Source organism: Delphinus delphis, chromosome 20 (assembly GCF_949987515.2).
Source record: "Delphinus delphis chromosome 20, mDelDel1.2, whole genome shotgun sequence".
NCBI classification, from domain to species: Eukaryota; Metazoa; Chordata; class Mammalia; order Artiodactyla; family Delphinidae; genus Delphinus; species Delphinus delphis.
Genome location: NC_082702.1, coordinates 16736276 through 16763715, shown reverse-complemented (window position 1 = coordinate 16763715; position 27440 = coordinate 16736276). Strand labels below are relative to the sequence as shown.

At 53.7% G+C, this 27440-nt stretch overlaps 1 protein-coding gene across 1 annotated transcript; it reads left to right on the top strand.

Annotated features, from left to right (window-relative positions):
* The first annotated feature begins 2339 nt into the window (after positions 1-2339).
* On the top strand, positions 2340-27440 carry GPI (glucose-6-phosphate isomerase). The gene is made up of 18 exons (XM_060000030.1): positions 2340-2539; positions 3514-3604; positions 3936-4004; positions 5516-5635; positions 10686-10769; positions 10903-11049; positions 11858-11929; positions 12602-12646; positions 13941-13994; positions 23170-23230; positions 23657-23700; positions 23835-23987; positions 24814-24943; positions 25098-25174; positions 26349-26477; positions 26702-26777; positions 26853-26919; positions 27030-27440. Exons 1-18 carry the CDS (start codon positions 2418-2420, stop codon positions 27163-27165), a joined length of 1677 nt encoding a protein of 558 aa, XP_059856013.1. The 5' UTR covers positions 2340-2417; the 3' UTR covers positions 27166-27440.

Below are 27440 nucleotides of genomic sequence, written 5' to 3'. Positions count from 1 at the left end.
CCTTCAAAAAGGTAATCATCGGAGGACTCGCCTCCTGCCTCTTCAGTACCCCAGCTGCTCCTATGGGTTTTGGGTGGATGAGAGAGGACATTGGGGAGGACAGTGTGGCAGTGGGCAGGTGAACACCCATAACATTTTTGGAAACTCTTGGAGTTGTAAATGACAGCTCAGCTCAGAACAACATCAACACTAAGGGAAATAACTGATTCGATTTGTGTTCCAGCTGCAGACAGAGGTGACCTGGCCCCAGGAACTTGGGCCCTATGAGGTTCACCCTGACATCTCTCTGGAGGTCACACTCTCCATTGTTTTCCATGAGACCAGGGACTGAACCTCGGGTCTGTCCTTTCTGAAAGGCAGCTTAACACTACAGAAAACTGAGTTTCTCCTGCTGGCTTTGGGTCCCAGGAAAGAACCCTGTTTGGCGGGCTTAGGTCATGTGTTCATCTCTGATGCAATCAGGGAGGCAGAGGAAGAAACCTAAGGGTGAGAGGTAGTGGTTTCAGACAAAGACAACAGATGAACAGATGTCCACTGTGATCACCAAAAAGAGCCTACTAGAAAAAGGGAGTCAGTGGCTACTGCTGGGTTAGAGTCATCTGAGGAGTCATAGGGCAAGTGGATGATGGGGTAATGGCTACTGAGACTGGCCTTCCTATTGGATGAAGTTCTGTTCTGAAACACAGGATCGAGGGGTGGGAGTGCTGTTCTATGCAGTCAACTGCTTGGCTGGGGAACTCTGGAGTGTTTCTCAGAAACTCTAGTAGACCAGATGCTGTTCAGCAACTGTCAGGGTTGTGCTGGGTACGGGAAGCCGAGTTAAATCTCAGAGTTGACAGTTGCCCCAAAACTCTGGCTAAATAAGGGCTTTGTGGACAGGGCTGTTCCCTGCAAAGTCCTGTGACCATTCATTTATTCAGTCTTTGGCCGCTCTCTTTTTTCCTTCATCTCAAATAATTCTGGGCTGAGAGAGAAAAGCCATTTGCAGAGGCCAGAGGTGGCAGCGACTGCATGGAACCGGGAGGTGGGCCAGAGGAAGACCTAGGCCTGGGTCTGCAGCAGGACAGGGCACACTCCTAGACGGATGGCATTTCTGGGGGAACTGGGCGATGGAGAAGCTCAATTTGGGTGCCCAGTTCTTGGACCTCTTCTCTCTGACTATATTTACTCCGTCTCACCCAAACTCTCATCTAGGCTCATGACTTCAAGTGCTACCTATTCACTCATGACTCCCAAGTTTTTCCTCTTGCTTGAACCGTCTCTCTTCATGCTCCAGACGCGAACACCGAACTTAACACTTCCACTTAGATGTCTAATAGGTTTGGAAAACTTAACATGTCAAAAAACAAGATCATGACCTTCCCCCTACAACTTGTATTTCTCCAAGATACAATGGCAATTCCATTTTTCCAGGAACTCGGGTAAAAAACTGGATGTCATCATTGACTGTTATTTTTCTTTCTCTTAATTCTTCACTCAATATATCTAGATCACCACAGCCAACTCCTCCTACCTTGACACCTTCATTCCTGGCCTGCATTATTGCTGTAGCGTCCTGTCTGTTGTCCTCACTTTCATGCCTACTGAACTGTTGGTCTGATCCTTTGTAAAACACGTCCGATGATGTCCCTCCTTTGCTTAAGCCTTTCAATGGCTTCCCATCTCTCTCGGAATAAAAACCAAAGCCCTGACGATGACTTACTGCCTTCCTTCCCTCTGTGACCTCATCTTCTATCACTCTCCCCTCATTCACTCCCCTCCGGCCACACTTGCCTCTTGCTGTTGCTGAAACATCTAAGCATGCTCTCCTCGGGAATTTTGCAGTTGCTCTTCCCTTTGCCTGAACCCTTCTCCCCCAGATAGCCAACTGGCTTGCTTCCTCACCTTCTTCAGGCTTTTGCTCAAATGTCACCTGAGTGAGTTTTGCCTTGACGATTCTATTCAGAATTGCAACCCCTATTCCCAGCACCCTTTCCAGCGTTCCTTATCTCACTAGCACCTCCCAGCATCAGATATGCCATATATTTTACTTGTCACCTACATAGCCGCAGCACCTGTAACACTGAAGTGTTGTAAGGAGTTGGGTTAAGTGGGTGAATGAACGAACTAATGAAGCAGGCCGGGGCTCTGCCTCTGTTCCTCAGTCACTTCCAGGCAGAGGTCGGCAGAGCAGCAGCCCAAGAGGCCGCCGGTGGCAAGGCGAGAAGAGCTGAGGCCCCCGAGCCTCGGCTGCGGACCAGCTTGCCCCTCGGGCGCGGACCTCAGAGAGGAGGGCGGGGGCGGGGACGGGGCGGAGCGGAGCCGGGGACCTGCGCCTTAAAGCTCGCTGCGCTCGCCGGTTCTCCGCCTGCCGCGCGCCACCCGCCCAGCTTCCTCCTCCGTGCTTATCCCAGTCCGTGTTCTCTGCCGCTCTCGCCATGGCCGCGCTCACCCAGAACCCGCAGTTCAAGAAGCTGCAGGCATGGTACCACGAGCACGGCTCTGACCTCAACTTGCGCCGCCTTTTCGAAGGAGACAAGGACCGCTTTAACCACTTCAGGTGCGCGCGCGGGGCCAGGGGCGGGGCGCGGACGTGCCGGACCCGGAGGCGGCGCGCGGGGTCCGGCTGTGCAGGGCCTGGGCCGGGAGGGCTGGGCGGCGGTCCCCGAGGGCCCCCGGCTGCGGATCTGGGCGCAGGCCCAGGCCGCGCTTCGTCCTTGACGCCTCCTTGAAGCAGGTTTCCGGGTGCTCGCCGGAGGTCTCGGCGCCCCGGCAGCTTCGTCATGAGGATTGGGCCTCTCTGCCGCTTCCCCTCCACGGGGACATTTCTCTCCCCTCCCCCTCCACCAGTCCCTGCCGTTTGAAGCAGGCCATCCCTCCGCGGTTGTGAGCAAGGGCCCTCGCCGACGCGGCAGGCTCAAAAGGGCTGCCCCCTTCCACTCGGTCCCGGCCGAGAGTGTGCTCGGGACCTTCTGCAGGGTGCGGTCAGGGTGGGACCGGCCCGGGGGATTTGCGGGGAGCCGCGATGGAAGGGTGGAGAGGTGGGGCCGTGATTCCTGCCCAGGAGGCTAGGTCCGGAGACCCATGAACGACCAGGAAAGGAGAAAATCTTGGGGGTCGGGAATGGTCACTGGCACAGGGGTTCGGGAGGGGAGGTCCGTGGCTCCAGACTGGAAGCCCCTGATGGCCAGCCCTGTCATTTGGGTCCTTCCCTGCGTAAGTTGAGTCGCAGAGTGGAAACTCTGGGAGGGAATTGTCACTCTCTGGCCTAGGCAGGGGCAGCTCACCCAGCTCGGTCTTCTCATCCCCCAGCTCAGTTTTAGCAGAGGAAAGGCTCCTCACCAGGGGTCTGCATGTGGCCCTGTGCTGCTGCTGCAGGTCGGCTTGGGGGGCGGACAGGTGACAGACGACACCACTGTGCTGGCCAGCTGAGGCTTGTTTGGATTTGGCACAGGGAGGATTTTTTTTTTGGAAGCATCTCTGATCAGGGATCAGGCTGGGGTGTGGTCAGCCGCTTCTGCCATCTTTCTGCAGCTTGAACCTCAACACCAACCATGGGCATATTCTGTTGGATTACTCCAAGAACCTTGTGACGGAGGCTGTGATGCAGATGCTGGTGGACCTGGTAACGTTCTGCGTGGGGAGGCTTGACCCGTGACCCATGGTGTTGTGGACGAGCTGGGCTACTGGCGTCCTCAGGTCCTTGAGCATCTTTACTTACCCCTCTTAGTGGATCTCAGTAGTTGCCCCTGTGCCCCTGCCCCAGGTTCTGACCTGCATCCCAGGGGACTCAGTGCCTGATGTCTGAGCAGACCCTCCCCAGGCAGTGGGGGAGGGCACCCGTCTGCAGCCATTTGTCAGCCCCACCGGGGGCCGCACCAAGCCTTGTGCTTGGGGCCTTGGACTCCTGGTGGCCAACGTGGGTGGGACCAGGCCTCAGTGTATTCTCTTCTCAGGCCAAGTCCAGGGGTGTGGAGGCTGCTCGGGAACGCATGTTCAACGGTGAGAAGATCAACTTCACCGAGGTGAGCAGGCAGACTCCGTATACCCTCCACAGCCTCTTCCTTCCCTTTGGGGTTCGTCTGACTGTTAGCAGCATCACCCTGTGTCCGTACCCCTCCTCTTAGGCAATGCTTTTGCTTAACCAGGGGCCCGAAGGCCTATTTCCTCAAGCAAGTTGCACAGCCTTGGGGTGTGTCTTCCCCAAGACTGCAGTCTAGGTCTGATGAGCGTGGAATGGCTCCCGGTGTCTGCCTGGGGACAGCATCTCAAGGCTGCAGGGAGAGGGCTTCTCAAGGCCTGCTCAGAGAAGTTAACTCTGATCCTTGCTACAGGTTTTGTCAGTGAAAAGAAGACTCATGTCAAAATCAACCTCCTCAGTGGGAGGAGTCAACAGGATCCTTGCTACAGGTTTTGTCAGTGAAAAGAAGACTCATGTCAAAATCAACCTCCTCAGTGGGAGGAGTCAACAGGAAGCTGTGGCAAGGCCAGGCCTTGGCCACCCTGTGCCTGAATCGCCGTGGAACCCTGTAGGCATAAGAATCGCTGAGCACTCAGAGTGTCATCCTCATGATGTTATTATCCTCGTTTTACACGTGAGGAACCTGTAACTCAGAGGTCAAGTCACTTATCCAGTGTCGTTCTGTAAGTGGCAGAGCCACTATTCAAACACCCCTGTCTTTCACTGCTGGGCTAGGCTGAGAGACGGCAATCAAGGAGGGCTTCCTGGAGTGGTGCATTTGTCTACAGAATGTGGCACAGGAGTGAGGTTGGGCGGGGTGAAGGCAGTGTGGCATGAAGCCCTCCACCTTAGTGAGCCTCTCCCTGCGTTGGAGTCCTGAGATCATCCCTTCCTGTCCCCCTGGAGCCTCAGACCTGTTTCTTTCAAGGACTCATCTGCTGCCTCCAGCTTGATGGGACTGTTGCTCTCACTTGCTAAGGCCAGCCACCTGGAGCCTATCACAGACTTAGGGTCTGGTTTGGTTTCCAGTAGTGGGTGTGATGGGATGCTTGGTGAGGGAAGCTTGAGTTGCCTGTTTTGCTCCACTTCCAAAGGGCCAGGGACACTTTTCAAAAGGAGCCAACAAACACCGTGTACTTTCACCAGAAAGATGAGACTGGGCTTCATGAGCCTGGGTCCTCTGTAGCCAGTCATTGCTTGTCTCTGACCTGTGTTGTCACCAGTGTGCCTTTGCTCATTCTTTGTTCAGCTTTCCTTGACTTTTCACGCCCTGAACATCTGTGGGTCGTTGGGGCCTGTCCCAGGCCTGTTCCGGTCTCCCTCCCCTTGCGACTGTCTGCAGCACGTAAGGGAGCAGCACACGCCTTGCCTTCCCTCTAGGACCTGGAGTGGCCCCTGTTTGCATGAGCACACAGTGGGTTTTGAGTATGAGACCATGGTACTAGCAGACCTTAGGGCCTGCGTGTCCAGTGGATAAAGGGCTGAGCTGACTCTTGGGGCCACACTGCATCATGCCCAGCTGGGAGTGTGGCTGCCCTGGGGTGGAGGCCTTCATGCGCTGACTCTCGTCCCCAGGATCGGGCAGTGCTGCACGTGGCCCTTCGGAACCGGTCAAACACACCCATTTTGGTGGATGGCAAGGATGTGATGCCAGAGGTCAACAGGGTCCTGGAGAAGATAAAGTCTTTCTGCCACGTAAGCAGCTGCTGGGCTGGACTTCCCCTTGGCCGTGTGTGTGTGCGCTTGTATTTGGGAATCGGGGGATCCTGATGGGCCGCCCTTCCACGCTCCTTGGAGAGGACCCCAGCCCTCAATGCAGCCTGAGGTGGCGGTGGTCTCTGTGACAGCTAGCCATGGAGCCTCTGCTAAGGCAGGAATTTCCCTGACCCTGTTCTCGGGGAACCCACCACTGGCAGCAGTAGAGCAGCCTCCTTCCTGAGCTCTAACGCCTGTGGGCTCACGGTGACAGTCTGGCCGGGACAGAGTTCTGAAAAGAAAAGTGAGGCCCCTGAGGGATGGGATAGTTGGGAGAGACTTGCTTTTTCTAACCTCTTTAGTCATGTGCCCTTATTGCCTAGTCTAGAACTAGACGAGATTTAAAATGGAACGTTTTCTTGACCACACCCCAGCCAACTCTCCAGAGGCAGCTTTTATAATGTTCACTGTAAATCTTCCAAAAGTTTCCTATGCATGTACTAGCATGTCTGTCGTCTCTTTTTGAAACACGGGCACACGTGTACACACACACGCAGCTTGTCCCTGTCAGCATTAATGCACAACTGTGCTTCCTTTTCCTGTGTGGGGGCGTAGGGGTTGCCTCAGAGACAGCTAGAGATTTCCCCACATCGCCTGCCATTGCCTCAGCGTCTACCCCACGGTGATTCTGCAAGAGTTGGTGGATGTCCTCAAGCGTGGAGTGCAAGGGTGATGTCTGTGGGCTGGACGGTTTGTGTGGCCGTGTGCATGTCTGTACGTGTGGGTCACGCATGTCTGTACGCGTGCTCTGGGAGTGATGATCTAGGCTCTAGTCAGCTGGTCCCTGAGAGCAGCGTCCCCCACGTGTGGCTGGTCATCTTCAGACCTGAAACGGCAGGAGGTGATCTGGGCATCCGTCCTAGAGGCTAGGCAGGCAAGTGAGTGGGACTTTGCAGGGTGAGGAAGGCTTGGGATCCTGATGAGAATCTGGATTCCAGAATGTCCCTTAAGAGTGGTTGGTGTTTGTGATGGGCTTTGGATGGGATGTAGGGTTGGGTGTTTCCAGACATCTGCTGTGAGTGGCAGAACTGATGTGTCTCAGAAGCAGGGTGCCCTGTTTGGTCAGCCCTTGTGTGCTCGGGCATGCCATGTGGAGAGTGTGTGGCACTGGTCGTCTGGGAAGCTGTTTCCAGGAAAGCCCTCCCTTATAGCTGGCTGCTGGATACCTGACTCAGACTGATGGGCTATTTATAGTTCAGAATAGCTGCTGAATAGCAGCAATTCCATGGTAAGGAACACTCCCCATGGCTGTGCTCTCAGGAGTTCGCCAAGATTGGGTGAGGCTGTTCACCATGACCTTGATTGTCACGGCAAAAACCGAAAACAGCCTGACCTCATTTATCAGAGGATTGACCAGTAAAGTCAGTGTATGTTCATAAACCGTAGTCCTGGGTGCCATTAGGAATTAGGGAGCTACAGTTGCATTGACCTGCTGTGCTGTTCAGGATATACTGTGAAGTTGAAAAAGGAAGTTGCAGAATGCGTGTGCTTTTGTAAGACCCCCTATCTGGTTAAATAAAGGGTATATGTAGTAATAGTAAAGATACACAAAGTTCCCCTCTAGGCTGCTTCATTATAACAAAACTCATGGTGAGATTGATCGTTGAAAAGCTGAGCAACTTATTTTCTTTCTGTATTGATGGAAAATTGCTCATGGCAGGTGATGATTATCTAAAAGAAATAAAGTTACTGGGTCTTACTGGTTTGGGGAAAGCCACGTATACTAGTTTCCTATCGGTGCGTAACAAATAACTCCAGAATTGAGCAGCTGGAAACAGCAGTCAGCGTTTCTGTTGACTGGTTCTGGCTCAGGTCTCATAAGGTGGTAGTCAAGATGTTGGCCCAAGGTTACATTCATCTGAAGGCTTGATGGGGGTTGGAGGATCTGCACTCAAGATGGCTCACTAGTAATCAGTGCTGACATTTGGGAGGCTTTAGTTCCTTACCTTGTGGACCTCTCTACAGGTTGAATGTCCTCATGACAAGGTAGCTGATTTTTCCCAGAGTGACTGATCCAAGAGAGAGCAAGGCAGAGTGCCTCAACGTCTTTTAATACCTTGAGGTAGCATCAGAAGTTACTCTTTCATTTCTGTATTAGCCTCTTGGTTGTACAGGTCAATTCTGATCGAAGTGGGAAGGGACTACACAAGGACATGAATGCAGTGCCAGGAGGTGAGGATAGCTGGGAACCATCTTAGAATTTGGTTATCATAGTCTCCCTTCTGGCTCCCAGTGATTCATCATGTTCCTTCCACATGTGAAATACCCTGTTCTCTTTCTCTTAAGCCATATGCCATTACCATATCAGCTAGAAGTGAAGAACCTTATAATCTAAATTAGATACAGATATATCTGTATTTTCTTTAATACAACTTAAAAACAGTTCCTTTTGATCTGAAGATACGTGAATTAAGTAGACAAGTTATTTATCCCCTACACACCCAACATACAATGGTGAGATAGGCGTAGGATAACTGTTGTAGGATAATTCCTTTTCAAAAAGGAAGGAAAGTGGAAGGCACACAGGAAACATTGGTCCAAAGCAGTTCTGAAATTGAGCAGGACACGTGTTGGCAATTGCTTGGTTAGGACTCAAGGCCTGGGAATTGTTCCTCAAGGCTTTTGGCTTTGCCCTTAGTCATCCTTTTTACATGAAAGGTAGTCTGTGTTTGTAATTGCCTAGTTTTTTCAGCCTGCTTACTGCCTATAGAAATGTAGGTTTTTAAAGATCTCTTTTCTGGGACTTCCCTGGCGGTTCAGCGGTTAAGACTCTGCACTTCCAATGCAGGAGTGCACAGGTTTGATCCCTGGTTGGGGAACTAAGATCACACATGCACACACCACGGCCTAAAACATAAAAAATATTAAAGATCTCTTTTCCTTTTTAATTTTTATTATTATTATTTTTTTGGCCATGCTGCATGGCATGTGGAATCTTAGTTCTCAGACCAGGGATCAAACCTGCGCCCTCCTGCATTGGAAGTGCGAGTCTTAACCACTGGACCACCAGGGAAGTCCCAGAGATCTCTTTTCCTTTTGTAATATCTCTGTCACTTTCAGGCCAAGCTGGTAGTGTTTCTGACAATTCAGTTATCTTAAAAACTTTGTGGGTCTCCTGTGAAGCTTACTGGGGGTGGGGGGTTCACTCCATTAGACAAAAGCTATACCCACAGATTTTTTTCAAGATAAGTCCTTTCCTACAATTGCTTCTAAGACCACAGAGACAGTACTTTTAAGCTTTTTGGAAGCCTTACCTTCAGCCAAAATGTTCTCTGTGTTACCACCTTAGTTCTTTCTGAGGTCTTAACAAAGGATTTCACAGCTATATTCTCTGCTTTACTTCTTGAAGCTTTTCTTACAGTGCCCTGGATTTGAACTTTGCCAAAGATCCATCTCCTAATTTCAGCATCAGTTATTTTCTGGAGAGGCTGGGAATTTTCAAATCCAGCGATTCCTGGCTTCTTTTTGTTTAAAAGTTCTTCATTAAGCTTGTTTCTTTCCTCTTGTATTTTATTGTAAGCAGTAAGAAGCCAGGTAGTTCCTATAACACAGCCTGAAAATCTCTATAGCTAGATCATCCAGATCATAATAGATACATCTTTTACTTTCCCCATTAATGCAGGCAACAGTGTTATTAAATTTTCTTTCACTACATAACAAGGATTCTTTTTCCTACAATTTTCAGTAGTGTTTTCTTCCCACTTCTTTAAATCTGTACCAGCAGCCCCCTCGAGGACCATTAAACCTCTGCTAACAGTCTCTTCCAATGTTCTTTAGGCTTTCACTAACTCTCCTCAAGGCTCTTTTAGCTTTTACCCATATTTTTATTTTTTTATTTAAAAAAAAATATTTATTTATTTATTTTGGCTCTGCCGGATCTTAGTTGCGGCACATGGGATCTTTTTAGTTGCGGCATGCGGGATCTTAGTTGTGGCTTGTGGACTTCGTAGTTGTGACATACGGACTCTTAGTTGCAGCATGCACGTGGGATCTAGTTCACCAACCAGGGATTGAACCCGGGCCCCCTGCATTGGGAGCACGGAGTCTTACCCATTGGACCAGGGAAGTCCCTACCCATATTTTTAGATTTTTGTTATGGTAATACTCTACTTGTGGCACCAAAGTCTGCATTAGTTATTTGTCATTATATAACAAATTCCACCCAAACTTGGCTTAAAATAGCAGTAAACATTTACTATCTCACACGGTTTCTGTGGATCAGAAATTGAGGCTTAACTGGTTGGTCTTGGTTTGGGGGTCTCTCTTGAGGTTGTACTCAAGATGTCGGCCAGGGCTGTAGTTATCTGAAGGTTTGCTGGGTTCTCGAGGATTCTCTTCCAAGGCAGTTCCTATTCGTGGATGGTGAGTTGGCATTGGCTGTTGGAAGAAGGCCTCTGTTCCTCACCACACTGGCTTCTTCATACAACCGAGTCTTCTCATAACATAGTAGATGGCTTCCCCAAGAGTGAGCTATCCAAGAGAGCAAGGCAGAAGCTGCATGGTCTTTCCTGACCCAGCTTCTGAAGTCACACTCTGTCATCTCTGCAGTGTCCTTATGGGTGCATAGTGAGCCCTGTACAGCGTGGGGGACCCTATAGGGATGTGAATACTGGGAGGCAGGAATCCCTGGGGTCCATGTGGAGCCTGGCTGCATGTATGTCATTTCTGCCCCTGGCACAGACCAGTCACAGTAGTTGACATTCCACATCTCTTGGCCTCTGTCATGTTAGGTTCTGCTGAAAGTTTGCTCTCGTTTTGCAGATTCTGACAATGTCGCTGTGAGGTGGGGATGTCACCCCGCTTACTAATGATGAGAAAAAGGGTCTAGTTGGGGCTGAGTGTGGCAAGGATGTGACACTGTGTCTCAGTAGGCCTGTGATAGGGCCTGGAAGTCGGGACTGAGGTGTAAGGATACAGAAGTAATGATGCATTTGAGCAGCAGTTTATACTCAGGGATCTGGGCTGATTACATCTCCCCGCTCTGTGCCAGCGTGTCCGGAGCGGTGAATGGAAGGGGTACTCAGGCAAGTCCATCACGGATGTCATCAACATCGGCATCGGCGGCTCTGACCTGGTAAGGAGGGGGCTGCCTTGGGATGGGGGAGGAGGGGTATCCAGGGCCTTGGTTTCTCCAGAGATGGGACCTGGCTGTTCTCACCTCTCGTGGGCCCCGGAATCTTGTTTTCTGATGCTGCGTCTCCCCACAGGGACCCCTCATGGTGACTGAAGCCCTCAAGCCATACTCTTCAGAAGGTCCCCGGGTCTGGTTTGTCTCCAACATCGATGGGACCCACATTGCCAAAACACTGGCCGCCCTGAAGCCGGAGTCCTCCCTGTTCATCATCGCCTCCAAGGTACGGCCCTCAGACCCGGCCTGACTCCCAACCCTGCGTGTGTTGGGGTGCGAGGGGGGGTGGATGCTTTGCCACTGCCCTGGACTCTCCCAGCTGCTCTGAATGAGCCATGCTCTGTGGATCAGGTGGGCACAGCTGCCCTCAGACTCTTCCTTATCTGGTGGCAAAAACAGTTTACCTGATGAAAGCCTGGACTGGTCCGTATGAGCCTTCATCTTAGGCATACCCACTCACTTCAGTGAATGTGCGCTCAGCCTGGGACCGTTCCCATCTTTCTCAGAGATCTGTCTCTAATGTCTGCTCCTTTCTGATCCCAGAGCCATGCCCAGATGATGTAAGCATTTTGTTTTTTGTCATCTATGCCCTGTTTACTCGTATCCATGCACATTAAATATTAAGAATTCCATCTGAGTTCTGAGATACAGCCTAGTCTGGGCTGAAGGGAGCCCCAGGTGTGTCCACAGCTGCTCCTGGAGGATGCTCTGGCCTTTGACCTGTGGTGGGGTGGCGGGGGCGGAGGGTGGGCTCTGGGCAGGTGGAGGTGTAGCTCTTACGAGCGTTTCCCCTTTCTCTGTCTGTGAAGTCCTGGAATCACAGGATGACGTTGCTACTTCCAGGACCCTGCCCCAGACACAGTCACTGATCGTGGCTTTGTGGACATGTGGGTGGAGGTGATGGGGAGTGACTCACACCTGCATGCACTGCTCCGTGTGGTAACTGGGCACCCACACGGTCTCCGCTGCTGAGCTCTGGCTCTGGGCCGTACCGACCTTGGCTGGGGACCGACTCCTGTACTCTCTGCCTGCAGACCTTCACCACCCAGGAGACCATCACCAACGCGGAGACAGCAAAGGAGTGGTTTCTCCTGTCGGCCAAGGATGTGAGTGCTGGGTGGGCAGTGGGCAGTGTGCGGGCTGGGAAGGACAGGGTGGGCCTGCCCGTCAGCCTGCGTGGCCACGCTTAGCTCTGTAGCCCTATTTCCCCTGAATTTGGCAGCAGGAGGCATCCTTTCTGGTTAAGATATTTGGCTTTGGGACTTCCCTGATGGTCCAGTGGGTAAGGCTCTGTGCTCCCAATGTGTGGGGCCCCGGTTCGATCCCCGGTCAGGGAACTAGATCCCGCATGCATGCCGCAACGAATATCCTGCATGTTGCAACTAAGACCCCGTGCAGCCAAAATAAATAAATATTTAGAAAAAAAAGATATTTGGCTTTGCCAGCCCAGACAAGCCAAATGTGGCAGACGCTGCTCTAACTGCTGAGGGCCGTTTCCTTAAGGCCACTGGCCCTGTGGAATCCTCTCTACCCCTGGCCCCTCCAGCTTTACAGCGGAGACACCCTGGGCCTTGTGCGCCTGTGAGGTAGGCTGGGCTGCCTGGCCTCTGACCCCTCTGTCCTCTCCATCTTGACATGGGGCTCCTCCGACAGCCTCCGAACCGAGGACTGGGAGCAGTGGGTCCCCCCCGGGGCCTTGGTTTCTCCAGAGATGGCAGGGTTGCTGCCCCTGGGGGGCCCCTGGATGGGTGTGGTATAACTTGGCTCATCTCTTGCAGCCTTCCGCAGTCTCGAAGCACTTTGTTGCCCTGTCTACCAACACTGTAAGTGCCCATGAGGGTTCCCATACTACCTCCCTGGGAGGGCCCAGGCCAGGTCAGGGTCATGGCCTTTCCGAATACATCAGCTGAGGTGTGTTTCACAGGTTCAGGGGTCTTGGCTCAGCTGGTGGGGTGAAGGGTTGGTTGCCTGTGAGGGATGTGAGTTGCAAACCATCCTTACCTTTTCTGCAAGGCAGACAAACCTCTGCTGCTCCAGCAGGGGGCTTGCAGTCAGTGGGATCACATTAACCCCACCCACCCCCCGGGCCTGGCTGATGGCCACAACATTCCACACATGTGACCTCCCCTGGCCTCTGCCACTGGCCTCTCCCCAGATGGGATATGCTGGGTACGGGTGGGGGATGCATCCCATTTCTCACATAAGGACATTAAGCCCCAATGAAGGGATGTGACTTGTCACCCAGTGATTGCATGAGTCAGTGATGCCGGGATTAGAACACGGGACTAGAACGTGGTTACCCACCTGCCAGTTCCTCCTGGCCCCGGGTTGTGCAAGGTAGGGTCAGAGGCGTGTCAGCGGGCAGGACGGGGCTGTGCTGCAGGGGTCGCGAGGAAGGCAGACCTGGCTGAGCACTTGCTGTGTGGTGGGCTTTGTGCTGGGCAGTCTGAGCCGGAACCACACCCGGGTCCTCCTGACTCCACTCCTTCCGTGTCACCCCTACCCCCACCCATGCCTGCAGTGCTGACTTGCCTGTGGGGGGAGACAGAAGGACATCTTAAGGCTGGCCAACCACAGTGCCACTGTCCACCTTCTGCGGGTAGAGCTCAGACTGGTCAGTGGGGCGTCTCCTGTGGGGTCTAGGCAAGGGTTGCTAACCCTGTCTGCCCAGGGAATAGAATAGGATCTCTCATTCCCTGAAGGCTTCCTGGGGTGCGGTCACCATCCCAGTATTGGAAGGGCTGGGCAGGTGTCCGGGCTGTATGTTTCCTGGCCTGGGAGGTTGCCCCTGCCCGTGCTCAGTTGTTTCCCAGAGGTCCCAGGGGGTCTGGTCCAGGAGGTGGTCTTGCAGAACAGTGTGTGGGCCAGGTCCTCAGGGTGGCTGTGCAGCCCCTTTCAGCAGGAGGGGTTTGTAAGCACTGGGCCACGGGTGTGCTGGACGTGAGCTGGCCTGGCATCTGGCTCTGGGGGTGGGTGGCTCCTGGTCCCGCCTGGACTCGCAGGTGGCTGCAGCGCAGCCCCAGTGGTGGCACGACTCTTCATGCCCTGGAGCCGCTAACATGTTCCTGTGCCGCTAACCCAGGCTTCCTTCCTTCTCTTTCCCTTTGCCCTTTTTAGGCCAAAGTGAAGGAGTTTGGAATTGACCCTCAAAACATGTTCGAGTTCTGGGATGTAAGTAAAGGCACTTCCCCGTGGTGGGTGAATCATGTGTCCTTTGCCAGGTCAAGCCGCAGATGAGGGGCCCATAAGGTCAGGTCGATATTTATTGAGCACCTGCTGCATGCTTGCAGCAGGCAGGAGGCCCTCAGAGAGGCTTGTGGGGCAGGAGCAGCTTCGCTCAGTCAGGATGAGGGCTCCACTCCCACCGAGGGCGGGCTTGCAAGGCCAGGGTGACATTCCCCTGGGCGGGGTAACCGGAGCCACCCCGTCCCCCTCGCTAAGCTGAGGTTGTGAGTTATTCTCAGTGATGACCTTTCTCTGAACTACAGCCGCAACCTGTAAAGACCAAAGGGCAGGGTGAGGCGGGAGGTGTGACTGGGCAGGCCTGGAAAGGAGCTGCAGGGGCAGCTGGAGGGTGGCAGAGAGGAGGTGCCTGGGTGGGGCCCCGCTGGGCAGCTCGCAAAGCCAGCGTTGCTGAGTGGCAGAGCTGCGGGCCACTCTAGTGACAGGCGGTCACGCAGACTCATCTCTGCTAGAGCCACAGCTGGTGCCAAGCAGTGAGCAGGAGCTCTCCTTGCAGCTTGCCTGAGTGCAGCCGTGGTGTGAGAAGGGCTCGGGTCGCAGAATGCAGGGAAGGCTCGGGGGGCAGAGATGCGGTGCAGGGTGTGGCGTGGGTGCCTTGAATGCAGTGGGTGTGGCCCTAACACGTGACTTCGGCAGGTGTACCTAAGAGGGCATTGTCCGGTTGGGGATTTTCCCAGGGGGCTGCTTCCAGGCCTTTATACTGGAACCTCTCTGCTTGCTGGCAGCATCTGAAGATGTAACTTCCTTTGAAAGCTCTAAAGGCCTGGAGTCTGGGAGAGGATTACGCCCTCCCGCCCTAAGGCATCTTTTGTGTGTAATGAGTTAACCTCTTTCTAGAATGGGACTAGTTATGTACCATCCTTGGAAGAATTGAGAAGAGTCACTCAAATCCTTTTCTGCGTCCTGTGGCTCAGATGAGGAACCCCGCTCGAGAGAGACTGTGCAGCTTCTAACAAATGTTGCATGCCTGTTAAACGAGGGGAGGTACCACCCTCCTCCTCTGCGGGATCTGGAGCCTGAGCAGGTGGTGGTCAGGGACACGTGGGGGCTCCTGCTAGCCAAGGAGCCCAGCGCAGCGGGGCTGTGTCGCAGCCTGGCTCGTCATTGCCTGTAACCACCCAGCCTGCAGAGATGAGTTGGGGTGTGGCTTAGAGACAGACCTGGGTCTCCCAGGTAAGGCCTAGGAATGACAGTTGGGCACAAGAACATGGGGCTGGGGCTGGCTAGTGAGGCCCGAGTGGCCAGGGTGGGCACAGTGGAGGCCTTTGTGGCCAGTCCAGACATACCTGGAAGGACCTGCCTGGGTCACTGAGGATGTATATTGGTGAATTGAGAAGGTGACATCTGAGGAGCCAGGGACAGGAACAGGTGAAATTTCTGGACCCAGGGTCTCAGGTGAGAGAGAGGAGTCACAGTAGATACAAGGATGTTGCTCTGGCTCTGAGGTAAGATCTGAAGAGTCCAGTCTGGCGTAGGTATGTGTAAGCGGTGAGGCCTGGTCAGCTGTGGCCAGCCACGGGGCAGCCTTGTGTGTCGGGATCAGGCAGTCAGCACGCATTACCGGAGAGCTAATTTTGGCCGGTGATGTCTGAAGAGGAGCCAGGACAGGTACAGGTGGTATCTGAAGAGGAGGCACCGGGACAGGTAAAGGTACGGGTGAGGTCTGTGAATTCTGGAAGAATTCAGATATTTATTCTATCAAGTGGAGTCTGAGGAGCCAAAATTAGGTACATGTTCTTTTTTTTTTTTTTTTTTAATTTATTTTTGGCTGCGTTGGGTCTTCCGTGCTGCACGCGGGCTTTCTCTAGTTGTGGCGAGCGGGAGATACTCTTCGTTGCGGTGCGCGGGCTTCTCATTGTGGGGGCTTCTCTTGTTGTGGAGCATGGGCTCTAGGTGCGTGGGCTTCGGTAATTGTGGCACGCGGGCTCAGTAGTTGTGGCGCACGGGCTTAGTTGCTCTGCAGCACGTGGGATCTTCCCGAACCAGGGCTCGAACCCGTGTCCCCTGCATTGGCAGGCGGATTCTTAACCACTGCACCACCAGGGAAGCACGTCGCTAAGGTGCATTGTGAGAGGCTTATGGTAGACAAAGGTCTAGAGACAAAGGTCTCTAGAAGTGTCAGAGGCCCAAGTCACTCAGACACTGTTTGGCACCAGTGGGCTCTCGCCAGGCTTCCCTCAGGCTGAGATGAGCAGCCAGGGATCTGTCAGGTCTCTGGGAAGAGTCTGTTCAGGTTAGGTTTGTATAGTGGGGTCTGCCGGCATGGTCTGTAAAGCCACGTCTGCTTGAGGTCTCAGAAGCTGGAATCGGACAAGGTGTGTATAACTAGGTGTCTTAGGGGAGGCCTGAGGAGCCAAGATCAGGCACATCTGGACAGCAGTGTGTTGGTCAGGTAAGGACACTAAAACCAAAGGTAGGCAGAGACACAGCTGAGTCTGACAGGTGGGACTAGAAATCCACCATCGGGTCCGGGTCAGAACTGTGTCCTCAGGTGTTGTCCAAGCAGTTCTGGTGATGCTCAGGGCGATGGCCCTGGAGATGGTCCTGCGTCCCCTGGGAAAGGACTGAAAAGCTGGAGTCGGGCAAAGAGATGGAGCGCTGCATCCATCCATCTGGAAGGTTCATGAATTCTGCGTCTGTCTCAGGTACACAGAGCAGGTCTGTCAGGTAAGGTTTGAGGAGTTGAGGTGAGATACAGGTTTGTACTTTTGGTTCTTGAACAGGTGAGGTCTGAGCTGCTGAGGTCAGTCCCTGGTTTGTATTCCAGATTTGAGGAGCTGAGGTTCAGCACTGGTAGATAGAACTGAGTTTTTCAGGTAAAATCTGTAAAGCTAAAGGTAAGCCAGAAGTAGGTTGAAAAGCCATGTTTAGGTTCATTAAACTCTGTCCCACAGTTGAGGTCAGGCACAGGTAGGTAGAACAGATCTGTCAGGTGAGCCCTGAGGAGGCAGGGTTGGGTTCATCTAGAAAGACCTAGATCTCTTAGATGATCTCTGAGAATATGAAGTGAAGACAGGTGGATAGAGGTAGGTGTCTCAGGTGAGATCTTGGGAGCTGGGACTGGGCACAGGTGAGTAGATCTGCATCTCCCAGGTAAGGTCAGGTTAGGTAGGTAGAACTGCATCTCTGCTTGTCTTGTAGAGATGTCTTACGAAGTTGAAGAGTTGTGGCCAGGCACAGGTATGTGGAATTGAGTTTCTCAGGTAAGGTCTGTGGAGTCTGCATCTGGTACAGGTTTTATCCTTGGGTCTGTCAGGGTGAGTTAAGCACAGGTGGGTAGAGCACGGTCTGTCAGGTAAAGTCTGTGGAGCAAGTTCAGGAAACTGGGTCTGTCCAGTGAAATCTCAGAAGTCACAGCCAAGTCCAGGTAAGAAGAACCAAATGTCTTAGATGACGTTTGGTGAGCTGAGATGAGGTACATGTAAGCAGAGCTAGCCTGCCGAGGCAGTCTCAGGAGCCAGGAACAAGCACAGGTAGGCAGAGGTGGCTCACCATGTGCAGTTTGAGGATCCAAGGTCGTGCACAGGTAGGCAGAGCTGGCCGTCCAGCTGCAGTCTCAGAAGCCAGGCTCAGTCACAGGTAGAACTGACTTGCCACATGTGGTCTTAGGTAAGCAGAGCTGGTCCACTAGGTACAGTGTAAGGTGCCAGGTTGGTAGAATTGGTCTTCTGGGTATCGTCTGAGGAGCCAGGGTCAAGCACAGGTAAGCAGAGCTGGTCTGCTAGATATGGTCTGAGGAGCCAGGGTCATGTACAGGTGGGTAGAGCTGGTCCGCTAGGTACAGCACGAGGAGCCAGGGTCATGTACAGGTAGGCAGAATTGGTCCGTTGGGGATGGTCTGAGGATCCAGAGTCAAACACAGGTGGGCAGAGCTCATCCACTAGGTATGGTCTGAGGACCCAGGGTCAAGTACACGTAGGTAGAGCTGGCCCACTAGGTGCAATCTCAGGACCCAGGGTCATGTACAGGTAGGCACAGCTGGTCTGCTAGGTATGGTCTGAGGAGCCAGGGTCATGTACAGGTGGGTAGAGCTGGTCCGCTAGGTATGGTCTGAGGATTCAGTGTCAAGCACAGGTAGGCAGAGCTGGTCTGTCACGTATGGTCTGAGGGTCCAGAGTTGTGTACAGGTAGGCAGAGCTGGTCCACTAGGTATAGTCTGAGAATCCAGGGTCATGTACAGGTAGGCAGAGCTGGTCTGCTAGGTATGGTCTGAGGGTCCAGAGTTGTGTACAGGTAGGCAGAACTGGTCCACTAGGTATAGTCTGAGGATCCAGGGTCATGTACAGGTAGGCAGAACTGGTCTTTCAGGTGTGGTCTGAGGGTCCAGAGTTGTGTACAGGTAGGAAGAGCTGGTCTACTAGCTATGGTCCGAGGATCCAGGGTCAAGCACAGGTAGGCAGAGTGGGTCCACTAAGTATGTTTTAAGGATCCAGGGTCATGTACAGGTAGGCAGAGCTGTTTGGCTAGGTATGGTCTGAGGATCCAGGGTCAAGCACAGGTAGGCAGAGCTGGTCCACTAGGTGTGATCCGAGGATCCAGGGTCATGTACAGGTAGGCAGAGCTGGTCCACTGGGTATGGACTGAGGACCCAGGGTCAAGCACAGGTAGGCAGAGCTATTCTGCTAGTTAGGTTCTAAGGATCCTGGGTCATGTACAGGTAAGCAGAACTGGCTGGGTAGGTATGGTCTGAGGACACAGGGTCACATACAGGTAGATAGAGCTGGTCTGTTAGGTACAGCATAAGAAGCCAGGGTCATGTACAGGTAGGCAGAGCTGGTCCGCTAGGTATGGTCTGAGGACCCAGAGTCAAGCACAGGGAGGCAGAGCTCGTCCACTAGTTATGGTCCGAGGAGACAGAGTCATGCACAGGTAAGCAGAGCTGGTCCACCAGGTACAGTCTCAGGACTCAGGGTCAAGTACAGATAGGCAGAGCTGGTCCATAAGGTATGGTCTGGGATCTGGAGTCAAATACAGGTAGACAGAGCTGTCTGACTAGGTATGGTCCAGGGATCCAGGTTCAAACACAGGTAGGCAGAGCTGGTCCACTAGGTGTAGTCCGAGGACCCAGGGTCAAGCACAGGTAGGCAGAGCTGGTCCACCAGGTATGGTCTGAGGATCCAAGGTCAAGCACAGCTAGGCAGAGCTGGTCCGCTAGGTATGGTCCAAGAATCCAGGGTCATGTCCAGGTAGGCAGAGCTGTCTGAAGAGGTATGGTCTGAGGATCCAGGGTCAAGTACAGGTAGGCAGAGCTATTCTGCTAGTTAGGTTCTAAGGATCCAGGGTCATGTACAGGTAGGCAGAGCTGTCTGACTAGGTATGGTCCAAGGATCCAGGCTCAAGTACAGGTAGGCAGAGTGGGTCCACTAAGTATGGTCTGAGGATCCAGGGTCATGTACAGGTAGGCAGAGCTGGTCTGGAAGGTATGGACTGAGGGCCCAGGGTCATGTACAGGTGGGCAGAGTTGGTCCACTAAGTATGGTCTGAAGATCCAGGGTCGTGTACAGGTAGGCAGAGTTGGTCTGCCAGGTATGGACTGAGGGTCCAGGGTCATGTACGGGTAGGCAGAGCTGTCCGCTAGGTGTGGTCGGAGGAACCAGGGTCATGTACAAGTAGGCAGAGCTGGCCCAGCAAATGTGGTCTGAGCAGCCTGGGTCAGAGGCAGGTAGGCAAAGCCTGTCTGCCAGGTATAGTCTTGAGGAGACCTAAGGAGTTACGGTTGAACACAGGTAGGTAGACTTAGCTCTTTCAGGTGTTGGATTCAGGCAAAGGTATGTACCCTTGGTCTTTTGGTGATGCCTGAAAGACCAGGGTTAAGCCTGGGTTGGTAGAGCGGCCTCAATTCAGGCCCACAGCACTGGGGTCTTCTGCAGGTAGGCGGGACTCTGCGGGGCTCATAGCAGATACGCAGCCTCTAAGTTAGACATGAGTAGGTGGGTGTGGCTCCTCTCAAGCAAGGACTTTGGGGCCAGCTGTATGTATGCTTGGGTCTTGCAGGTGAAATCCTTGGAGCATGAAGTACATTGACCCAGGTCCTAGAAGTTAGGTCTGGGGTTAATCCCAAGTAGGTAGAACCACATCTCTCGGTGGGGTCTGCTGAGCACAGATACGCAGAGATGTTTGCATCTGATGAGGTTGGAGGCTCCTTACTGAGGTGTTGGTGCCCAGGCCAAGCAGGGGTTGATAGTGTTGGATCTGTTTGTGAGATGTGGAAAGCCGAGTGAGACACAGACGGTAGACCTGGCTCTCTCAGGTTAGGCCTGGGAGCCGAGACCAGGCCCGTGGAGAGAGAGCTGGACCCCTCGGGAAGGTGTGAGGAGTCTGAGTGCTGGGCTCAGGGAGGGGGGTCTGGGTCTGTCAGTTGAGATGTGAGGGGTCAAGGTTAGGCACAGACAGGTATGTGAAGCCCGGGTCATTAACTGAGCTGTCTGGAGCCTGCCTCTGACAGGCGTATAACCCTGTGGTCTGAGGTACTGGAGTTGAACACAAGTAGGTAGAGTTGACCTCCCAGGTGAAGCCATTGCATCCATACCCAGGGCTGCTATGTGGACCTGGCTTTGTCCGTGAGTCCGTGGATCAGGGTCACATGGGCAGAGGTATAAACACAATCTTAGGTGGGGGTTTTTGTCCCCCGGTTCAGGTACAAATTGGCATCCCCGGGCTTGTTAGATGAAACGAATGGGGCAGGATCTAGCCTAGAAATACGTAATTGGTATGATGGGTAAGGCCTGAGAAGGTGGGTCAGACACAGGTGGGACCCTCAGTGGTAGGCTCAGGCACGGTCAGGTGGGTAGAGTGGACTCTCATCGAGGGAAAGGCAGAGTCATCGTAGGTGTGTGTACCTGGGTCTACCTGGGGAGGTGTGCGGAGCCCTTGGGTTCAGGTAGGAGAGGTTGAACGAGCTGAGCCGTGTCAGCCGGCTGTTCTTAGCACCCTGGTCAGGTGTGATGGGCAGAGCTCAGGGTGTTGCAGAGGCCTGAGGATCTGTAACCAGTCCAAGGTGTGGTCTGTCACATTGGGATCTAGCTGGCAGGGTCTGAATTAATCAAGTGGGGAAAGAGATTGGATTATACCTGCTTGGAGAAGGTGAGGTCTGAGGCTCTGGGGCAGGTGAGGCACAGAACATGGAACTGACTGCAGAGCGACATCTCTAAGGCGTGGTGTGAGACCCACTGCCGGTGAAGGTGAGGTCTAAGGACCTGTGTCCACAGCTTGAGGTCTCAGAGGCTGAAATCGGACACTAGCTTTGCTGGGCTCTCCCAAAACAAAAGTGAAGTCTGAGAACCTGACCTCAGTCAAGGTCAGCAGCCTTGGTCTGTTGGTCTGAGTGCTGGCTGTCTGCTCGGGCCAGTTTCTGGATTTGAGTCTATTGGGTGAGATCTGAGAGCCAGTGTCAGGCATGGTGTGGTCTGTGGGACTGTGACAGTCAGGTAAGGTTCCCCCAAACCCAGACCCTTTCTAGGTAAAGAGCCCCATCATTCATCTTATTATCCAAGCCAGAAACATCTGGGCCACATTTGATTCTGTCATTCCTCCAATTCATCCTTTTTTTCTTTTTATCCAATTCATCCTTTTTAATTGAACCTCCTGAATCAGTGGTCTGCATCCCTGCCGCCCCCATTCAGGGTAGCATCATTCTGTGGACGACCACTGGGGCTCCTAGATGGTTTCCTGCTTCCATTCGCTCCTCACCCACAGACTTCTTGGTTCTCCAGCCTTGCCTCTCAGCTTCTACCCTCCAGTTCTCACTCCTTCCTTCATCTTCTAGGTTGTGCTACACTTCCTCCTGCCCAGCCTGTCTCGTCAGGCTTTCAGGATAGAATTAAGCCTTAATGCCCCAAGGCATCCATTGGATGTAATGAATTAGCATCTCTCTTTTGCCTTTAGAAGGGTGCTGGCCTTGGACCAACCTTGGTAGTACTGAGAAATTGAGTCACTCAAAGCATTTTCCGTGGGGCTTAATTCTCTCACTGTTGAGAAAGGCTGCTTTTGCTGCAGGACCTTTGCATATGCTGTTCTGGCTGCTGGAATCCTTCTCCTCTCTCTGTGCTTCCCTGGGTAACACTTACTCATTCTTCACATCCAGGCTCAAGCACCCTCAGAGTCCTTTTATTCTTGGTTTCCTTTCTCCCAAGCACTTTATCTCATTTTCACATTTATTGGCATGATTGTTTCATTTATATCTTTCTCCCCCGTGGATTGTTTGTATTGCCTATGCTAGGAACATGGTAGGTGTTCCATAAATAGTTGTTAGGAAGACGTGACTGGAGATCTGAGGATTCTGAAGGTAAAGTGGAGTCTGCAGTGTGGCACGAGAAGGCACAGTGTGGATAGTAGACTTCAGTGTGTCTTGGGCAGAGGCTGAAGGTCAGTCAAGCCTAGGTATGAGCCACTGGGCCTGTCAGTGTCCCAGGAGGCAGGGCTAGGTACAGCTAGGAGGTGCTGGGTCTGTCAGTACAGCCTGAGGAATCGGGAATGGGCACAGGTATGAGGCACTGGATCTCTCATTGTCAGAAGTGGCAAGGCCAGGCCCAGGTATGAGACACTGGGTTTATCAGTATCTGAGGAGCAGGGGCCAAGGCCAGGTAGGAGGTGCTGGATCTTTCATTGTTCAAGGAAGTATGCGTGGGCACAGGTATGAGGCGCTGGGTCTCTTAGTGTTTAAAGAGGCTGGACACAGGTACGAGTCATTGGGTCTGTCGGTGTCCTTGGAGGCACAACCAGACACAGGTATGGGATTCTGACTTGTCAGTGTCCAAGGAGGAGGGCTAGGCGCTGGGTCTGTTGGTGCCTGGGGAGGCCGGACCTGGCACAGGTATGAGGCGCCGGGTCTGTCGGTGTCTGAGGAGGTGGGGTCAGCCACGGTAAGGTCTTTGGTTGAGTCTCGTGGCTCTGGTCAGTCCCTCGTGTAGTCTCTGCCCTGTTGGTCGGCCCAGCAGTTGCCGGCGCCTGGCCTGCTGTCTTGCTTCCCAGAGGTGGGTTGGCCCCAGGGCCGCAGAGCTTCACCTGTAGCAGAGCATGGTTCTCAGGGGGCAAGTTCCGTGGCAGGAGGGAGGGGGGCGGGGTGTGCCAGCCTTTCCTCAGCGCCTTTTCCTGTCTCTCCTAGTGGGTGGGAGGCCGCTACTCGCTGTGGTCAGCCATCGGACTCTCCATTGCCCTGCACGTGGGTGAGTGTGCATGTTTGTGTTTCTGTCTCGGGAGACCGTGTTGCCGTCTGAAGTCGGGCTGGGGACTCGTGTCCCTGAACACCTTCCCGTTCCCACAGGCCGCGGGCCTCTCTGCCCTTGGCTGGAATGTTTCTTTCAGGTCAGGTGGGAAGGGCCGAGTTTCCTTGCGGGTTTGTAGGTTGGCCTTTCTCCCTGCCCCTCACAACTGCGGTTCTGCTCGCTCCTCCACGCCAGGTGGCCCTAGAGCTGCCTCTGTGCTCAGGGCTGACTCTGATTAGAGGGGCTTTCTACAGGCCCACGTCCTCCCAGATCCTGTTTCTTCTGGCTCCCCCTCCAGCCTTACCCCGGTTCCAGAAGAAGCTGTGTCCACGCGTCCAGGAGGCCTAGGGCGTGACCATTTCTGTTGACGCTGCTTTTGTGTTGCAGGATTTGATAACTTCGAGCAGCTGCTCTCAGGGGCTCACTGGATGGTAAGTGCTGGGGCTTGTGTTCTCTGCCAGTCGCTGGCCAGAAGCTTGTGGTTGGTCCAGCTCCCTCCCCCTCGCCCTCACTCCTTCCCTCCTGGGAAGCTGCTCAGCCCCCGCCCACCCTGTTCTCATTTCAGGACCAGCACTTCCGCACGACGCCCCTGGAGAAGAATGCCCCCGTCCTGCTGGCTCTGCTGGGCGTGTGGTACATCAACTGCTTTGGGTGTGAGACGCATGCCATGCTGCCCTACGACCAGTACCTGCACCGCTTTGCTGCCTACTTCCAGCAGGTACCAGCTGCCAGGCCACGCCTTGGGTTGGGGGGCCCGTGAGCCTGGGTGCCCAGGTTCCTGCTCCTCCAGCGGCCTTTTCCTCCATTACCCTTGGGCGTGTCCAAGGCCCCCCTGTGCTCCCCACCTCATGGAGAATCTTTGGAATCAGTTGAGTTTGGCTACCGTGGGAGGGGCGTGAGTGGCCATCATGGTGCCCTGGCCAGTCAGGCTCTGGCTTGGCTCAGGGCACGTGCCTCAGCCAGGTCACTTCTTTCTTGGACATCACCCGACAGGGTGGGCCACAGCCTGGGACCCCACCCCCATGGTTTGCACTGCCTTTGTCCCTCCAGAAAAGCAAGTTTACACCCAGCCTATGGTGCCTCTTTGGGCTACTCACAGCCCTCTGCCCCTGGAATCTCCACAGCCCCCCTAGAGCAGCCCCTCTCCCAGTGGATCCTGTGACTGGAGGAGGGGCTGAGGCTCCCCAAGGCCCAGAGTCTAGTTGGGGTGATGGCCCTCAAAGGCTATACAGTCCGGATTCCAGCCTGCCTCTCCATTAAGAAATCAGTTGAAGATTTTGTGACCCGTTTCTCCTCTTAGGGAGGTCCTCCCTGGACCTCCGTATACACCTTCTGCTGGTCATGGGTCCTTCAGAGCGGTCGAAGCCAAAAAGCTTGTGAGCTGTGCCCTCCCAGATGAGGGGACATAAAAGAATCATGCCTGCCCGTATCTCACAGAGCCAGGGCAGGGCAGGCGTGCCTGGTGCATCCCAGGCTGGTTTTGGGCATGTGCATGAAGGAGAAAGACTTGCAGATCGATGACTGGGTTTCTGGCCCCATTCCAGGGTGACATGGAGTCCAATGGGAAGTACATCACCAAGTCCGGCACCCGTGTGGACCACCAGACAGGCCCCATTGTGTGGGGGGAGCCAGGGACCAATGGCCAGCACGCCTTCTACCAGCTCATCCACCAAGGTAGGGCTCATCTGGCCTGGGCAGGAGTGCAGCTGGGGACGGGGAGGGCACGCCAGGAAAGACTCCTCCGTGAGGTCAGCGTTCTCCTGTAGGCCACATGGGTGGTTCCCATGGGTGGGGATAGGCTCCTGGGTGACCACAGTGCCCTTCGCAGGTACCAAGATGATACCCTGTGACTTCCTCATCCCTGTTCAGACGCAGCACCCGATAAGGAAGGGTTTGCATCACAAGGTAAAAGCCCTCGTCCTGACCCTCTTCATGCTGTCTTAGGCTCACATTACACCTAGACCTCTTGAGACTGATGCATTAGTCAGCAGGACTAGTTTTCTGTTCCTGCCACCACAAACTTAGTGGCTTAAAGACAACACCCATTTATTATCGTGGTTTCTGTGGGTCCCAAGCCCATCATGGTCTGCTGGGTCTCTGCTCAGGTTCTCACAGGCTGAAATCAAGGTGTCGGCAGGACCGTGTTCCCTTCCGGAGACTCTGGGGGGAAATCCTTTTCCTCATTCATTCAGATTGTTGGCAGAATCCATTTCTGTATGGTTGTAGGACCAAGACCTGGCTGCTTTGCTGGCAGCTGGGGGTCGTTCTCAGCTTCTAGAAACCCCCTTGACTCGGTCTCAGAACCAGCAAGGCTGGGTTGAATCCATCTGAAGCTTCGATTCTCTCCTGCATCTTCTTCTGTTGCATCTCTGTGGCTGACTCACTTGCTGTCCTCTTCTGTGATTTTTAAGGGCTATGTGATTACACTGGGCCCACCTGGATAATTTCCCTATCTTAAGGTCTGTAACCTTAGCTCTGTCTGCAAAATCCCTCTGTGCCATGCGATATAATACACACAGGCGTTAACAGCAGGGGGGCAAAGGTCAGGGAGCCAAGATCTTGCCTACCACAGCAGCAAAGGGGAAAACCACCCAACTCCTGACCTGACAGAGTCCTTGAAGGGGACCGATCCTGCCTTTTCTTGGGTGTGCAGAGTAGCATGGGTTACTGTGGGCACAAGCTTTGGACGCGGGAGTCCTGGGTTTGAATTCTAATTCTTCCCCTCTGTCCTTCTGGGATTCAGTGCTGCTGACTTGAGGAAACTGAGGCTCAACTAGAAAAGAGATGATGCCTCTCCCCCCTCAGGATCTTAAAAAATAGATGTTGGTAAAGTTCTTAACAGGGCCCTCGGCAAGTAGTACATAGTCCTTGGAGGGTAGTTATCATCGTTACCTACTTTCCAGTGTCAACAGGTGTGCTCTGGTGTCCCCCCTTGCTCCATGTAAGCTCCAGAGTCGGAGCAAGCAGCCTGACCCCGACTGCTGAGACTAACCCTGGCTGGGCAGTGCCAGGCAGTCTTGTCCATCTGCCTGAAGCTCAGACAGTGCTTCAAAATGGTACTCGACGTCTCTCTCGTCAGATCCTCCTGGCCAACTTCTTGGCCCAGACTGAGGCCCTGATGCGGGGGAAGTCAACAGAGGAGGCCCGGAAGGAGCTACAGGCCGCAGGGAAGAGTCCACAGGACTCTGAGAAGCTGTTGCCCCACAAGGTCAGCACTCCTCCTGAAGTGGGCTTTGGGTGGCATCCTGGAATTGGAAGGATAAAGTTGTGTGGCCAGGGCAGGGGCTCGTGGAGTGCCTTGCCTGCCTTGCACAGTAGGAGGGGCTGTCCTCACAGAGCTGCCCATCCCAGCCTCTGGCGCAGCGTGTGCTTCCCGTATGAGGAGTTAGGAATCACGACTAACTGGGGGACATTTCTGGGTGTTTTCTGAAGGTCTTTGAAGGAAATCGCCCAACCAACTCTATTGTGTTCACTAAACTCACGCCATTCATTCTTGGAGCCTTGATTGGTAAGTGAGTGGGGAAGTCCCAGCTTCGGGTAGGTCGGACTGGGCTGGTAGAGCCCTAACGTGCTCCCTCCACAGCCATGTACGAGCACAAGATCTTCGTTCAGGGCATCATCTGGGACATCAACAGCTTTGACCAGTGGGGGTGAGTTGCTGGCTCAAGGGGAGGGTGGGGAATGCCTGTGAGCTGGCTGGTGGATTTCACTAGCAATGTTGGAAGCTTCCTTATACCATTCTTCCTCCTCGCCCTGGCAGAGTGGAGCTGGGAAAGCAGCTGGCTAAGAAAATTGAACCTGAGCTTGATGGCAGCAGCCCAGTGACTTCTCACGATTCTTCCACCAATGGGCTGATCAACTTCATCAAGCAGGAGCGTGAGGCCAGAAGCCAATAAACTCGTGCCCAGCAGTAGTCCCCGTTGTGACTGGTCCTCCTTGTCCCTCCTGCCCAGAGTCTGCACCGCATGGTCCTACCCAGAGCACCCTCTGGTTTCGGGCTTGGACCACAAGCCCTTTGGCGGAAGCTGGTCTGGAATTGCCAGCCTCACCCTCTCCATGTCCAGGCCCCCTCTGTCTTACAGTTGGCTGAAGTGTTTCAGTGCAGCTGATTTTTCTGACCTGTGTTCATTGTTCATATACCAGGTAGAAAATAAAGATGCCACAAAGGAGA

Excerpts from the sequence above, each read along its gene's own strand:
- GPI (XM_060000030.1), top strand. The coding sequence starts at position 2,418 with ATGGCCGCGCTCACCCAGAACCCGCAGTTCAAGAAGCTGCAGGCATGG. Across the intron at positions 11,050-11,857 it reads TGTTCATCATCGCCTCCAAG|ACCTTCACCACCCAGGAGAC; the intron begins GTACGGCCCTCA and ends CTCTGCCTGCAG. Across the intron at positions 23,701-23,834 it reads TCTCAGGGGCTCACTGGATG|GACCAGCACTTCCGCACGAC; the intron begins GTAAGTGCTGGG and ends TTCTCATTTCAG.